This window comes from Thunnus albacares, chromosome 16 (assembly GCF_914725855.1).
Source record: "Thunnus albacares chromosome 16, fThuAlb1.1, whole genome shotgun sequence".
Classification (NCBI taxonomy): Eukaryota; Metazoa; Chordata; class Actinopteri; order Scombriformes; family Scombridae; genus Thunnus; species Thunnus albacares.
In genome coordinates this window covers 22,333,961-22,348,687 of record NC_058121.1, presented here as the reverse complement: position 1 = coordinate 22,348,687, position 14,727 = coordinate 22,333,961, and the positions used below count along the sequence as shown (strand labels likewise).

General features: G+C 41.2%; 1 protein-coding gene across 1 annotated transcript; it reads left to right on the top strand.

The window, feature by feature from the left end:
- Nucleotides 1-942: 942 nt before the first annotated feature.
- Nucleotides 943-12,272, top strand: ankef1a (ankyrin repeat and EF-hand domain containing 1a). Its single transcript, XM_044330026.1, has 11 exons — nt 943-1,058; nt 2,399-2,606; nt 3,158-3,319; nt 5,817-6,016; nt 6,219-6,368; nt 6,534-6,657; nt 7,029-7,851; nt 8,343-8,569; nt 8,852-9,000; nt 11,112-11,258; nt 11,660-12,272. The coding sequence occupies exons 2-11, from the start codon at nt 2,417-2,419 to the stop codon at nt 11,813-11,815; spliced, it is 2,328 nt and encodes a 775-aa protein (XP_044185961.1). The 5' UTR covers nt 943-1,058; nt 2,399-2,416; the 3' UTR covers nt 11,816-12,272.
- The last annotated feature ends 2,455 nt before the right edge of the window (nt 12,273-14,727 follow it).

The window sequence follows — 14,727 nt, the reverse complement described above, 5'->3', positions numbered from 1 at the left end:
TGACTTCAGTAGGTTGATTTAAGCTGAGGACTGCAGTTGAAAAGCCATCTCTTATGCTGCACTGCAGTGACACCTTGTGTTCAGTATCATTGTCCTCTCAACAGTTGTGGTATTGCTGCTGAGGAACCTTGAAAACTTAAAGATGTCCCTTCAAGGAAAGAGTATCACTTGTCTTACATTCTTTGCACATTCATTACTTGTCAGTGGAAATTGCAGGTCTCTTTAGAAGCCTCTCCACACTCAATAGCTGCCATTTCACTGTCAGTCAGGCAAACAAAGTCATTCCCAAGACAATGTAAATTGATCCATCCACTGACGGTCAAGGGCAAAGAACCTGTAATTCTACCTCGGCTACTTAAGGATGTAAGGATGCATTATAAGAAGAGCCACATATATGTATAGTACATGGTTTTTATGTTGTTATTATTTTGTGGGAACCCCAAAGCAAAAACACAGTTAATTGGGAACCAAATAAAGAATGAAGAATAAAGAGTCCAGTGCAGTCAGAAATATGAGATTGTGAATTGGACATAGGGTACTTGAATGTTGCTGAAATGTGATATTTAAGGGGCAAAGTGTTGCAGGTGTTGAACAGCCCAATTATTTTATTCCTTATGCAATTCAATTTTGCTTTGTTTGTTTTAATTAATAAATTTAGTATATATATATTTTTAATATTACGCTCTTAATTGTACACCTTTCCTTGCTGCAAACGCATTTGGAGCCTCAAATTTCGTATTACCGAGCTCATCAGCAACACCTGAAAGCAGCATCAGACACCACCAAAGTACAAAACGTCCTCCCCTCTCCGGGATTTCACGCGTTCCGTTGCCATGGAGCCGAGTTTGTTTCTTTCCTCCAGTTCACACAAAGTGAGAGGTTGTGCTTTAAAAAATAAAGTCAAGACCTTGTGGAAAAACTCTGGATAAACGTGACTGTCTTGGCTGTTCAAACGTGCTGGGTATGTGGACAACAAAGAGCAAGTTTTTACGTTTTCCAGCACGGTAAGAAGCGCGTGCCAAACACAAGGAAAAAACGTTATCCCATTAAGCGTGAAGGTGGGTGCAATTTTGATTGTATGCCTTTCAATCCAGCTGTTGTTTAAGCCTGTATGTGTCAGTGTTTAGAAAGTTTAATGTTGTCTTGTTTTATGGAAAAGTTCAGTAGCCAGTGTGAAACAATAATGCTATGCGTCATAAGCATTTAACCCTTTCATATCAAATTTGACCCTTTTTGACATTTGAAAGCAATAAAAACACCTTAAATTACATTCTTTAAGCCTGACTTTTCCTGAAGTGGCCCAGAATATACAAAAATGGAAATATTTCAAAATTATTTATTTTTGTGCAGCTGGTATACATTTTTGCACATAAAAGGTTGTTGATTGATGGTTTTAATGGTTATAATGAAACCTACCATTCACATGTTGTTGCATCCTTCACTTAACACACAAATTAATAGAAATAATTATGGCTGCTATGTTCTCTTGTTTTAGATAACATGAGATCATAATATAGTGATTGTGAATGTATTTTCTCAAAAAAATGAATGGTGTCAAACCTAAATAAAATCAATCATCCATTTATAAATGACTGATAGATATCTATGAATGCAAAAGACAGTTGTGGTTCAAATTTTGGTACATTGACTAATTATGATGGAATACTTAAGCTCAGTCAAAAATGACCTGCTCCATACTGTGAAAGGTCAGAATATGAACAGTCGCCATTCAAATCATGTACTCAAGTAAAACTAGCAATACCACATACATAAAAAGTACAATAAAAAGTTTTACTTAAATACATAGGTTATATTAGTACTAGCAACAAATTGTATGTAAGTTGTACTGGTCGACATGGAGTTAATTTTGGCTACTCCATATACTGTTGGGCAGTTTAATCTATAATAATGCATCATATTTTATAAAGTGATCATATGTTTTGTACGTAAATGTTAATCTTAAAAGTAACTATAGTTGTCAGTTAGTTAGAGTTAAAGTATACAATATTTTCCCTCTGAAATGTAGTGAAATTGAAATACTCAAGTACCTCAAAATTGTACTTAAGTACAGTGAGTAAATGTACTTTCCACCACTTTCCACAACCTCTAGTACTCAAAGAGGAAAACATCAGTGAGTGTGATCTCTGTGTGACTCACCAGAAGGTCAAACTTGATTTTTTTAGGTGGAAAAAGTGGAAATTAGAACTTCAACAAGGTAAAGCCATGTTACAAGTCACTGAGGTGATTTCAGCTTTACGATACATGAGTGAAAAAAACAAACATGATTAAAATGACTGACTTTTTAAAAAAGCTACATAATTACTGTCATCCTAGGTCATTATCTTACAGTTATACCTACATATTTGTCAGGAAGTTATAAATCTCTCTTTTCCACCAGCCTCTGTCTAACCCCACAATGAGTGGCAGAGTAGCAGAGGGCCGCCTGCAGGTCCTTCAGATCTACCGCCTGCTGCAGTATGTCCATAAGGCCGATAAGGTGCAGATAGAAAAGATGGTGAACCTCGGGATGGAAAACCTCATCAATCTCACTGAGCCAAAGGACGGCACAGGGGTGCTTCACGTGGCAGTTTCAGCCAACAATCAGGGTGATGGGCCTCTTTCTTACTCTGTCAGAGTCTTTTTTAAGAGAACAAGGCGCTCCACTTGACTGCTGGATAACATTTACATTCTTTTCAAATGAAGTCAAATGAGGTAGAGGTCAACGTTTGAAAGAAACAGATTTTAGACAAACCCCATTGTTTGCATGTTAAACTGTTAAATACGGTGAATATCCAGATGAAGGTAATTTGATTAAGATGTTTACAACTTCCAAAAACCCTAATCTACATGAGTTGTTTCTTGGCACTAGAAAATAATGTCCAGAAAGGTTTGTGGTAGCCTACAGACTAATAAAAAAAGCATTTTAATCTAAGGTCTATTACTGTTGCCTTCAGGAAGAATATGAATGCATATGCATAAGGCAGAGAAAAGGGATATTGCAGGCTGCTGTTGGCCATAATCTGCAACCCTCCAAATTGTGACATTTAAATTTAATCTAAAGAAGCTAAGAGCACTCGTGCAATTCATAGAATTTACTGCAAACTAAAAAGCAATCTGTCACTTCACTGTCCTGACTGTCTCCCTGATTCTACCACAGACCTGGTCAGCTTCCTTCTCTCCCAGGGAGCCCGCCCCAACATCCAGGACAAGAGAGGTCGCACCCCAGTCATGTTAGCGGCTGAGCTGGGCAACGAGGACATAGTGATACTGCTGGCCCAGAACCGCGCTAACCTGAGGTTCCAAGACGCCGAGGGCAAAGGTGAGTAATAGCAGTCATCGCCCCTCGCCATATATAGTAGCATGTACAGATGGCAGGTTCTGGAGAGGTGAAACAGATACACATGGGGAGAGCAGAGTAGTACAGTAGAATATTTGGTTGATTTAATACTACATAAAAGACAAATTGAAAACAGTAGAAAACAGTTACAGGAGCATACCAGATATTATTGCAGCCATGGGAACAAGAGAGTCTGATTTCACAGTGCTTTGCAAATCGTTCCATGTAGAAGATGCACAGAGATACAAGACAGCAGCAGTAGTGGAGAAGAGAAAGAGAAAATTATGTTGTAGATAACACTTTGGGCTGCAGGAAATTGCCATTATCTGTGACATTTGTTTGACTAAATGATTAACTGGATAACTAAAAAGATAATTTATAGGTCAATTGTTTAGCTGTGGCTAAACTTGAGTGCAGTAAATAGAAATCTCTGGTCATCTCTATGTCTTTTTCTGTTAATTCACCTTAAAGGAATAATCCGTGATCCAGATGTAAAAGAAATCATCACCTTACCTTTAAATATCAAAACACAAGATTGGAAACTGCTGTAATTCTAAAATTGATTGACAGATCTGATTAACATTAGACAACTGGCCTTTTTTCAATTATATTCTCAATTATCAGTCAAGATTTTTTTTATCTACAAGTAAAACTCTTAGATAATGCACAGGAATGTACCTATGATGTATGCGGTCAATAATTAATAAGGCTGAGAGGAACAGCTTTACTTCAACTAATGTATTCTAATTAGAGCTTGAAGTGTCGATTTCTCAAATAGAGGTGTTTTCCATCTCAAGTTAGACCGTCAGGTTCTTTCTGAACGCCTTGCCTTGTCTTACAACTCATGAAAATGCATGCTGCTTCTGTTTAGATATTGATGAGGAGGTGGTATCCCCGACAACTCCAAACAGAGAGCCCAAAGTTCTTCTCCAGGAACTTTTTAAAGCAATTGTGATAATTAACCCAATTACAGTGTGTCCGGGGCATCGATTACTTTTGAGAGGGAGTGAACAAGTGACAGAGGGAAGAAAGAGGAGAGAGAGAGAGTGAGCTAGAAAGACAGAGAAAAATAGCATGAGTGTGCTTGTGTGATAAAAAACTTTTGTACAATGTGTGTTATGTGTGGGTGTGTGCCTGATTGTGTGTGTGTCAGACCGCACGGGTACGTCTAATTACAGTTCAACCCTTAATAGTGATCCTCTCTTGTGAAACACGCTGAGTAACCCGATATCTTCCTGCTCTCCCGGAGGACTGGTTAGGCCCAGTCTCAACACTCACACCCAAGCTTTTTGTGTCAGTTGTCCCACATTTGCCTGTATTATTATCCTCAGTACCGCGGTGATGACCTTCAGGTTAGAGGAGCGGGCTTGTGACACCCGTGTGATTTACTGTATCCACCGGGATAAATGAGTCGGGGAAGTGAGAGAAAAAAGGCCCGCCCCTCCCTCATTACCACCACTGAGGTGCCCATGAGCAAGGCCCTTCTCCCCTTCAACTGCTCCAGTGGAGCTGCTCAGTGGCCAGTAGATGAGAATGTGGTTGTACTGGCCAGCTTTCAGTGTCAGCAGAGCCTTCCTGAAAAACATTTCTATTATGAAAACCCGGGGTGTTTGTCTTCATGGCCAGTTGCAGATTCCTTTGCGAGAACACAGATTGGCTTATCGACAAAGGTTGAAGCCAATTTGTGTTTACTTCTAGGATTTCTCTCAACAGTAACCGTTTTACTCATATTGCCAAGCAAGCTTTTTCTCCACCGTACACACAAGATATGGATTTATTAATTTCCTGCCTCTTCGTGTCTTCTACCTGTCTGTGGATTGCGCTGATTTGCCAAAAAGTATGTTTTAAACCTTAAATTAGCTTTAATTGATTGTTTGACTTACATGTTGTATACAAAGCATTTATATACACCTTATAAAGTTGATATGCGGAACATTTTAGCAAACAACTGCCTTATTTACACATCCATCAGACACAGTAACAGCATTCATTTGCAGGTTTCTGGCAACCTGGTAAATATTCAACCTTTTATTCACATTTTTAGCTTTGTTTGGGTCTCTACCAACCTCAGAGGAAAATATCAGGGTCTTTAGATGCCAAATGCTCCACTGCGTTCACGGGCTAATAGCTAACCTTGTCTCTCTGCTGTTTGGTGTCGGGCAGCTACCCTGCGGCTGGAAACATAGTTGATGAGAGCAATGACAATGAACCAAAACATAAAAGTTGCAGGCCAAAACCAAAACAATAGTCTGCAGAGCTGAGGGGAACTGAGTTGGAGTTCTTTGGAGGTTCATTCCTGCAAGAAACCCACATCCCCTTAGATATATGATATTTTTTCCATTGTCAACATAAAAAAAGGTTTTGATAATGTTAAGGGTTTTTTTTCCCTGAGATGCAGCCTCACTCACTCTATCTCAACTTTTTTGTAATCTTTTGTTTGTTCTGAATCTCTCTCTATCGTTCTCCTGTCTGACTTTAGGTGTGCTGTTCTACTGCATGTACCCCACCAAAAGCCACACCCGCTGCCTGCAGGTGGCGCTGAAGTGCCAGGCAGACGTCAACAACGTGTCTACACAAGGGACTCATGTCTTCCAGCTGATGTGTGAGAAAGCCCAGGAGTGCGCTCCCATGTGTCTCATTATGCTGGATGGAGGGGCAGACCCCAATGCAACAAATCAGGTTAATAATCACACAGACGGAGTAACACTGAGAGTACATAACACAAAGAGTATAATCGGTACCCTTTATCCTTTAAGCACACAACATAGTGTGACGCTGTGATACTTGCAGCTAAGATGTTCTTCATGCTGTTTGTCTCACCTAAGACTGACAGGATTTGTGGGCTCCTCTCCTCTCTTCTCCTCGCTTCTCCTCTCCTCAGAAAACCGGAGTCACAGCGTTGATGGAAGCAGCCAAAGTCGGATCCCTGCAGCTCGTTAAAGCCATTCTCAAAAAAGGGGGAAACCCCAACGCCCTGGACCGAAAACGCTTCACAGCAGTACACTATGCTGCCATGGGGGGCTGTTTTGAGGTGTAGCAGCTGCTCAGAAGTCTTTTAGTATTAAGTAGTTTCTAATTTTCTACATTTCTTCTTCTGGGTGTAACTCAAATTAGAGCAGTTACAATAAGTGAAGATTGTATTTTAGATTTAGAGTTCTGTAATCTGTTGTTCGGTGGTGTTTTTTGTATTTCCCAGGTGATCCAGGTGTTGTCTGCGTACTCAGCAGACATGGGTGTGATTAACCTAGAGGACTGCACACCCTTACACTACGCTGCTGCCGCAGGGGACGCGAACTGCTGCAAGTTCCTGGCACAGAGAGGTGCTGTTAGCCCAACAATAACAGGCATCCTGATGCCAATGCAGTCATTTTCAGCTTTTTGGGGTCACATAAAGAGAAGATTAAGATTGTTATGTGGTAACAACTCTTAATGTCATCACAGTTGAGGCAGGCCTTCTGTTGGTCTGTTTTTGTATTTGTATGTGGTAAGCTTATTTCTCTGTTATGATAAATGGAGAGCCAGGAAATGAATTGTTTTAAAATCATGGGTTTACTCAGCATTATGTATCAATGTCATGGCCAAGTATTTAAAAAAAAAAAGAACATGCAGCTGCAAACACAGTCCCAAATTAAATTACGTAATTCAATTCACGTATGTTTATATTTTCATTAATACTGTGCTCTATGTTCAGGTTGTAACCCCAAACTGAAGAACCAGGAAGGTTTGCTGCCACGTCAGATTGCCAAAGACGCCGGTCACAAAGCTGCAGCCAAGGAGCTGAGGAAAGCAGAGAAGCAACAGGGGAAAGGCAACAAGTCCAGCGGTGTCGGCCCCATGTCAGACCTCTGGGCCCTGACCCTCCACGACTGGTCCAACGAGAACGAGACTGATCTGCGGCGAGCCATTGGGGACAAATCAGACACGGTTCCAGCAGAGATGTTCATCTCAGTGTTAGAAGAATTAAGAGCTCCAGTTGAGCTGGATCAGATCCACACAGTCATCTCAGCCCACGACAAGGGGAGAGAGGGGGGTGTCAGCATTAACGATTTCATCAAAGGTGTCAAGTACATCAAGAAGCCGTTCCTCCTCTCCTCGTACATGCCCAAAAAGAAAAAGGGGGAAAAAGGAGGGAAAGGAGGTAAGAAGAAGGGTAAATTCGTCCTCCCCCTGCCCATTTGCACCCACCCACCAGAGCTCATGCCACGGCGACCGGACGGAGGCCCACCCCACTTCATGATCGAGACGTACTACAACTGCTCAGACGTCCGTCGATTCGGCCGCGACCATCCGCCACAACATCCCTTAATTAATGACTCAGCATATTACATAGACAAGCCCGATAAGGTCTATGTCAACATCAACTACTGTGTGAAGAGTGGCGATCTGGAGTCTCTGGACCTCGCTTTCAGTCAGGGGGTTCCTGTGGACGTTCAGGATCCGTTTTACAAGACCCCGCTGATGGTGGCCTGCTCCAGTGGTAACTACGAGGTGGCTCAGTACCTTCTCAGCCGGGGGTGAGAAAGCTTATATTTTCCTTTCTGTCTCATAGCACTGCTTATACCACTTTTATCCTTTATATTTCTGTTGCCAATTCTCATTTTTATTCTTATTCTAATTATTATTTATTGCACACCCTGCATTTCACTGCATATACTGCACAGAATGACCAAAACTTTTTAATCCCTTTACTGACATGCTTTTAGTTGCATTTGTGAAGATTTTATTTAACTTTTTATCACAAGTAAGTGACATTTATTAACAAAAGTGTGATTTTAAATGTAAAACATTTAGTGAAAGTTGAAAATGGAGCTTTCTGTTTCTGCAAACTGATCTGATCCTGATCTGTTAAGTGTTTACTTGTATTTTCAACCTTGGTTTCAGTTCATTTCATTGCACTATGAAAATCTATATGCAAAGACTGCAACACTGTTTAGAATTAGTCGTCTATTTTAAAAAGCCAACTCTTTTGAAATCTTTAAATCACACTATGAACTGTTCCTGACAGAGCGGATGTGAATACGTGCGACCAGTTCTTCTGGACGCCCCTCCACCACGCGGCTCACGCAGGCCAAGTGGAACTTATTGAACTTCTGGTGGAAGCTGGGGCCGTCGTTGATGCCCCGGCCCTCAGTGGAGGCACGCCCCTCATGAGGGCTATCGAGAGCTCTCGACCCTCCTGTGTGGACTTCCTCATCAAAGCGGGTGCCAACGTGAATGCGGAGAACAAGAAAGGTTTGACTGTATATCTGAAATTCACTTGGAAAATACTGATGTTGAAATCAGTTTCAATTTAGAATTGGTTTTAATGTGCACTAGGAACAGATATATATATATATATATATATATATATATATATATATATATATATATATGGATATATAACTATATTTGTTTATTGAGCTGTCCGTTGGTGCAATTTTACCACTGGAGTTATTGTGGCAAGCTGTTTCTCTTTTATTTTTAACTCTGTGACCTCTACTGTTATTTGACTGAGCATATTTTATATCCTTGCAGAACAAAACTGCCTCGACATCGCCAGAGCTTTTGCAGACTCCAGGATAATTGACTTGGTCAAAGACAAGATGGATTCTCTGCCTAAACCAAAGGAGACAAACAAGGGAAAGGGGGGCAAACCTCAAAAGTCTAAACCTGGGAAAGAAAAGGTATCCAAGTAACGTCATTAAAATCTTTTCAGCAGCCGGCTACAGACGTAAAGTATTAAAATCTTGTGGCTTCAAACCTTTCCTGTTGTTCCTGTTGTGTGTGTGTGAAATGGAAAATCTCATCGCTCCTTATTCACTGTTCACTGCCCACAACAACCATTCAGACAGACTGTGTCTCAGAATAACAAGGAATTCATGGCTGTCACTGTGGGATTAAAGCTTTCCTTTTCTCTGAAGACATGAAAAGGTCCTTTTTCGGCTGATACTGCAATGTTTTGGTCAAGTACCAGCTCTGTGTTACATAGAACATCCAACAGAATGTGGCATGTAAACAGTGTTAAAGCAAAACATTACCAACATTTGACTGGAGGTAATCTCACACTCTGGTTTTCATCTGTTTAACTCCCGCTTCTTCTTTCAACATGAAGGAAACACAAGCCTGTAAAGGGATCTGATTACTTAAAACCAGCTACTTGTAAGCAAATTAGACCAGATGTGTTATGTTACAACTAGAACACACTGCCACTTCAATTTGCATTTCCTATCAGCTGGCTAAAATCAAGACAGAATGTATTGATTTTGTCATTAAGGCTCTGAAAGTAGCAGATGGTGCTGTGGCATACATTTGTACTGAACTTTCAATATAAGCAATTCTAGGGGGCAAGAAAGTCCATCAAGCAGAGCAGTTTGCACACAGGTGTAATAAGGAACTGCCTACTCACTGAGCATGTTGGTTATCACTGTATTAAATGATAAGAAATTCTGGACAAAACTGCAGGAATTCGCTCACTACTATCAAAAACCAATAACCCTGTTATATTTCCTCGCATGAGTGACTTATGAGCAAGTCAATCACTGTAAATAATGCATGTACCCTCAAGTCTAAGTATATGCTTTCATTGCAGAATATTCACTCACTTATAGCTTTGAACCTGTGATCCCGGGATAATACGCTCCACTTATCACACCCATTGCTATATGCAGGTTTTAAATGTTCTACACTGGTGAAAAAAGTGTGCTGTTACAATTAGATTATTTATACATAGAAAGGTTTAGGAGTTGCATGCCAAAATGTGAGTTGGACTGCTGATGGCACTTGTTTTATTGACTTTTTTTTTTTTTCAAATCAAAAAATCCCCAGTCAGTTCAGTAGTCTGCCATAAAAATAGAGCAACATCCTCAGTGGTGAGACCATAGCAATGTAAACCTGAATGAATGGCTGCACTGCAAATAGAAGTCTGTGGCTCCCAGATCTGAGTGATTGAAACAATGATTTTAGGGCATGGCTGAAACAAGGACACACAGTGACATTGATGCACCTGAAACCAGGCCCAAATAATATCTAACTGCAAAGGCGCAGGACCTGCAGTGTCAGACCTGCAGTCCAACCTACGCCACCGAGAGACAAGAGAGTCACCACAGCAGTAATCTTGACACACAGATATCTGCTTATCGTCAGACCATAGTGGATGAGTTCCGAGATTGCAACAGCAGCAGGTTAAAAAGACAGATGTAGACATGCACCATCTACAGGCAAGGAAAGTAATAGATGGTGTTAAGACTTCTGTTTGTGTTTGTGTGTGTTAGGAGTTTTATCTTTTACATTTTAAACCTACAAAACGAGTTTGGTTACCACTGTCTTTGTGGGTTCTTTCATTCTATGATTTTATGTGTCCAGAGAAAAAATCTGTCATTTTATCAATTGTTTATATGTAAATTAGTTTGCTCTGGACAAGTGACTAATCTTTTTCAGACACCTGACCATCAGACAAGTGGGCATAAGTAGTAACTCTCTGCAGAAATAATGTTTTGCCTGTTTTTAATAATATGCATCGCTGCACAGATCCCCTTTTAAGTTCTGGTTCAGGTGGATACATACAATATATTCTTGATGTCACAGGTGCAATTGTTTGGGACGGTTGTCAGAATCCTCTCTATCCTGTATTTCTTTACAGTGATTTATTCATAAAAAGAAAGTATTTTTATCCTTCAAGTGACAAATCTTTGCACTTCCTTTTGATAGACAATGTGAACTAAATGTATGCATTGTTCCTGATGTCTCTATAATGTCTATAATAAAGCAGATCTGTAAATCTCGGTGTCCCCTACAGGTCATTCCTCCAGGAGCTGCAGACACATCGACTGTAACGGTGGGGAAGACGCCTACTCAGAAAGAGTCAAAGAGCATCATCCTGCACAACACCAGCATCACTACTGGGAAAAGCAACACTGTGGATATCACCTTTGTGCCAAAGACGGTAGGTCACAAGTTATGAATTGCTGTCTTTACATGCCATTAGAAATTCCTAATATCCTGCACAAGCCTCCAACAACTCAGAAAATACAAATTAATGTCCATTCGAACCATACAGTTGGTAGCATAGGAAATACATTTTGAAATATTGATATCAGGTTCAAACAAATCTTTAAATGCCATATTTACATTGATATCTCAACAAAGCCAGTACAAATGATCAATACTACTGTCAAACTAACATCTCCCATGACAGACATGTTTCCAATAAAGGAACACTTAAAAGGGCAGTTTCATGATTGTAATTTAACAACCAGAAGACATTTTATGTTAAGAAAAGCAGTGAAGCAATTCTAGCAATTGTCTCTCTCTTCAAATCTTTGTCTGTCTGTCTGTCTGTCTAAGGTTTGGGGAAAGCCGCCGACAACCAGCCAGCTGATGTCAAAGATAGAGAGACGGAAGGAGCTCTTATCCCTCGAGTTGGACTTTGACGACCTCATGATGCCTTTCAGCCAGAACATGCAGAGGAAGACGCTGAAGCTAGCAAAAACCACAGAATAGCCTGGAAGGAGGTTAGGCAGTGAGAGATACATAGACATTTTAGAATCACAGTCTGTTATTCGAGCTGGCTGGTCACCCTTAACAATTGTGGACACTGGATTCATCAATTTCATTACTTTATTTAACATAGTTGAACATCATGTTACTAAAGCTCTCATTTTTAATCTAGTCATTTATAGTTTCAGATCATGCATTATCTGTACATACTCAGAAACTGTCAGAAGGACGGTACATGTTTGCTGCTATCTTATCAGGGAGATAATCTACTTTTAGTACTAATCAAATGACAAATCAACGCAAAAATGAATACTGTATTCAAACACACCATACAGCACTGTATATACACAAAGCTCAACTAGATACTGTTTCTCCATCCTGCAAACTGTCAAGTAAAAATCGTCAATACATTGGAACAAATTTCTCTGAATTTCTCACAATTTCTCTCTCAACCCAACCGGTCAAGGCAGATGGCCGCCCACCTAGAGCCCGGTTCTGCTCGAGGTTTCTTCCTATTAAAGGGGAGTTTTTCCTCTCCGCTGTTGCCAAGTGCTTGCTCATGGGGGGAATGTTGGAATACAGTCTAGACCTGCTCAATGTGAAAAGTGCCCTGAAATAACTTCTGTTGTGATTCGGTGCTGTATATATAAAATTATCTTGACTTGACAAATACTACATATAAAGATTTTGCACATAAAGATGAATATCAGTTTTGGTTTACAGCCTGTAATTGAATAAAAACTGGAGCTAAATCAGGGAGTACAGTACAGGTACAAAACTGTGGTGTAAGTACATACTGCACATAGAAAGTTAGTTAAAATCCTCCTCTGACTCTGCAGTGTCTGGGGCTGCAGCAAGAGACACGAAGAGTCTGATAGAAGTGGCAGGGAGGAGGAGGAGGAGGAGGAGAAGACAGGAGGCTGGTGGCTCATTTAATGTACATTTCCCCCTCTTTAATACCTTCCTTACTGCAACTGTCTTTTTAATGTGCACAAAAATTCATACACAGGTTGAAACATGCACTTACACATGTACTACAATCACACAAGCAACAAACACTTACACGCACTGAGCAGCCAGACACACACTCGCTCAGTTTTGTCTCAATGCTGTGCTTTTTGATTTCACCCCTGGTAGCCCTCCATGTTGCTGGAACTGACTGCAAAACATCCAGCTACTGGCAAAAAAAAAATCTGCTCTACAGTCAGATGCAGTTCCATGTTAAAACCTGCGTATGGCGCTGTTTGGCAAATTTAGCAATGCAGGGGTTTGTTGTTTATTAAGCTGGGAGAACAGAAAACTTGGAGGGAGCTCTTGTGTTTCTAGCACAGAAAGACATCAAAATGGCAGCCGTGTGTGTTTACTGTTCTCACATTAGCCTCTCAGACTGCTTTGAAACAGGAATCTGCTTGATACATATTAACGAAGAGATGATTTTATTTTTTAAGATGGTCAATAATTTACCCTCTTTCATCTTTGCCTTGATGAATTGATCACATGAATGGCCTCAGGGTGGCTGACTCCGGCGCTGAACGGTGTTTGGGCCATATTTTAGGTGTTGATGTCCGTATCGAGTATCATCTGAGAAAATACACTTAATTTCTGTGTTAAATGTCACATTGATGCACACTCCCATCATCACCACCACCATCACCAGATAAAATTAGATTGCAGTGTCCTCAAGGTCCATGGGGACGCAGTTATATAATCAAATATACGGGCGGAGGGAAGCAGGGGGGAGCGGCTTTGAGGTTCATAATACAGACCCTGGATTGTTTAAATATACATCGTCACAATATCATTGATGACAAGGAAGCGAGGAGAGAAAGAGGCGAGGGATGAGAGTGATGAGAGATGCAGAGGAGGAGAGAGGAACAGAGAGAGACACGCACATATGTAATGATATACAGAAAGAGAAATGGAGACAGTGAATAGAAAGTTAAAAACATCTCTGAAAGCCCAGCAGAGCCTTTCATAATGAGGCAAGAGAGATGAAGGAAGGAGAGGACTGACAGCGAGGGAAGGGAAGGCGAAAGGACACGAGGAGAGGAGGAGGAGAGGAGAGGAGGGGAGGTGGGGGGGACGGAGGTGTTGGGGGATGGAGAAAGAGCAGTAGAGGGTGACTCAGAGGATGGGGAGGGAGCACGACAGAGGAATGAGAGGGGGGGGGGGGGGGGGGGAGCGGAGGCGTGGGCGGGAGGAGAAGATGAGGGCTTTTCTAGCACAATCAGTGGCACACAGGTTAGAGGGAGTAAACAAGGCTGCTGGCTCTGATTGTTGGCCGTGACGCAGTGTGTCTGTCAGGGCGTGGGCTCAGGGCTTATATGATCATGCAGTATGTGTGCTGGAGCGTGTTTGTGTGGTTGGGTGTATTCCTGTTATATGAGCATGTGTGTATTACCGGTTGTACTGTAGCCGTATAATGTGACTGCTTTTACTTTGTGTCATTTGCTTTTTTAACAAGTAGACATTACTTTTCCTGTACATTATGTGTGTTTGTATTCTACCTCTATGCATGTGTACGTGTGTGTAGGCCCGTGCGTATTTGTGGTTTTGTGCGTGTGCATGCATGGAAGTTCATGTTATTTTGGCTCCTACAGTACTTGTTATATTTGTCTGCATGAGTGGGAGTGCATGTGTGTTGTGCTAAAATATGAGCGCAAGTACATGCTAATTGTGTATGTCTGTGAAAGATAACACGTGAATTTTTTTCAGACATTAAGCACCTTTTTTAGAGCCTTTTCCTCCTCTCCTCTCCTCTCCTCTCCTCTCCTCTCCTCTCCCCTCCTCTCCCTTCCTCTCCCCTCCTCCCCCCTCTGCTGAGTATCAGTCTGAGCTCAAATCAGTGTGCGTTGCTGCCAGCAGCACTGCAGTCTCCCAGCTCTGGTCCTGCACCGCTTAGTCAGCACTCAGCA

Bases quoted from the DNA above. Each gene is read 5' to 3' on its own strand.
- ankef1a (XM_044330026.1), top strand. From the start codon at position 2,417: ATGAGTGGCAGAGTAGCAGAGGGCCGCCTGCAGGTCCTTCAGATCTAC. The intron at 2,607-3,157 runs GTGATGGGCCTC...ATTCTACCACAG, and splicing joins AGTTTCAGCCAACAATCAGG to ACCTGGTCAGCTTCCTTCTC. The intron at 3,320-5,816 runs GTGAGTAATAGC...GTCTGACTTTAG, and splicing joins CCAAGACGCCGAGGGCAAAG to GTGTGCTGTTCTACTGCATG.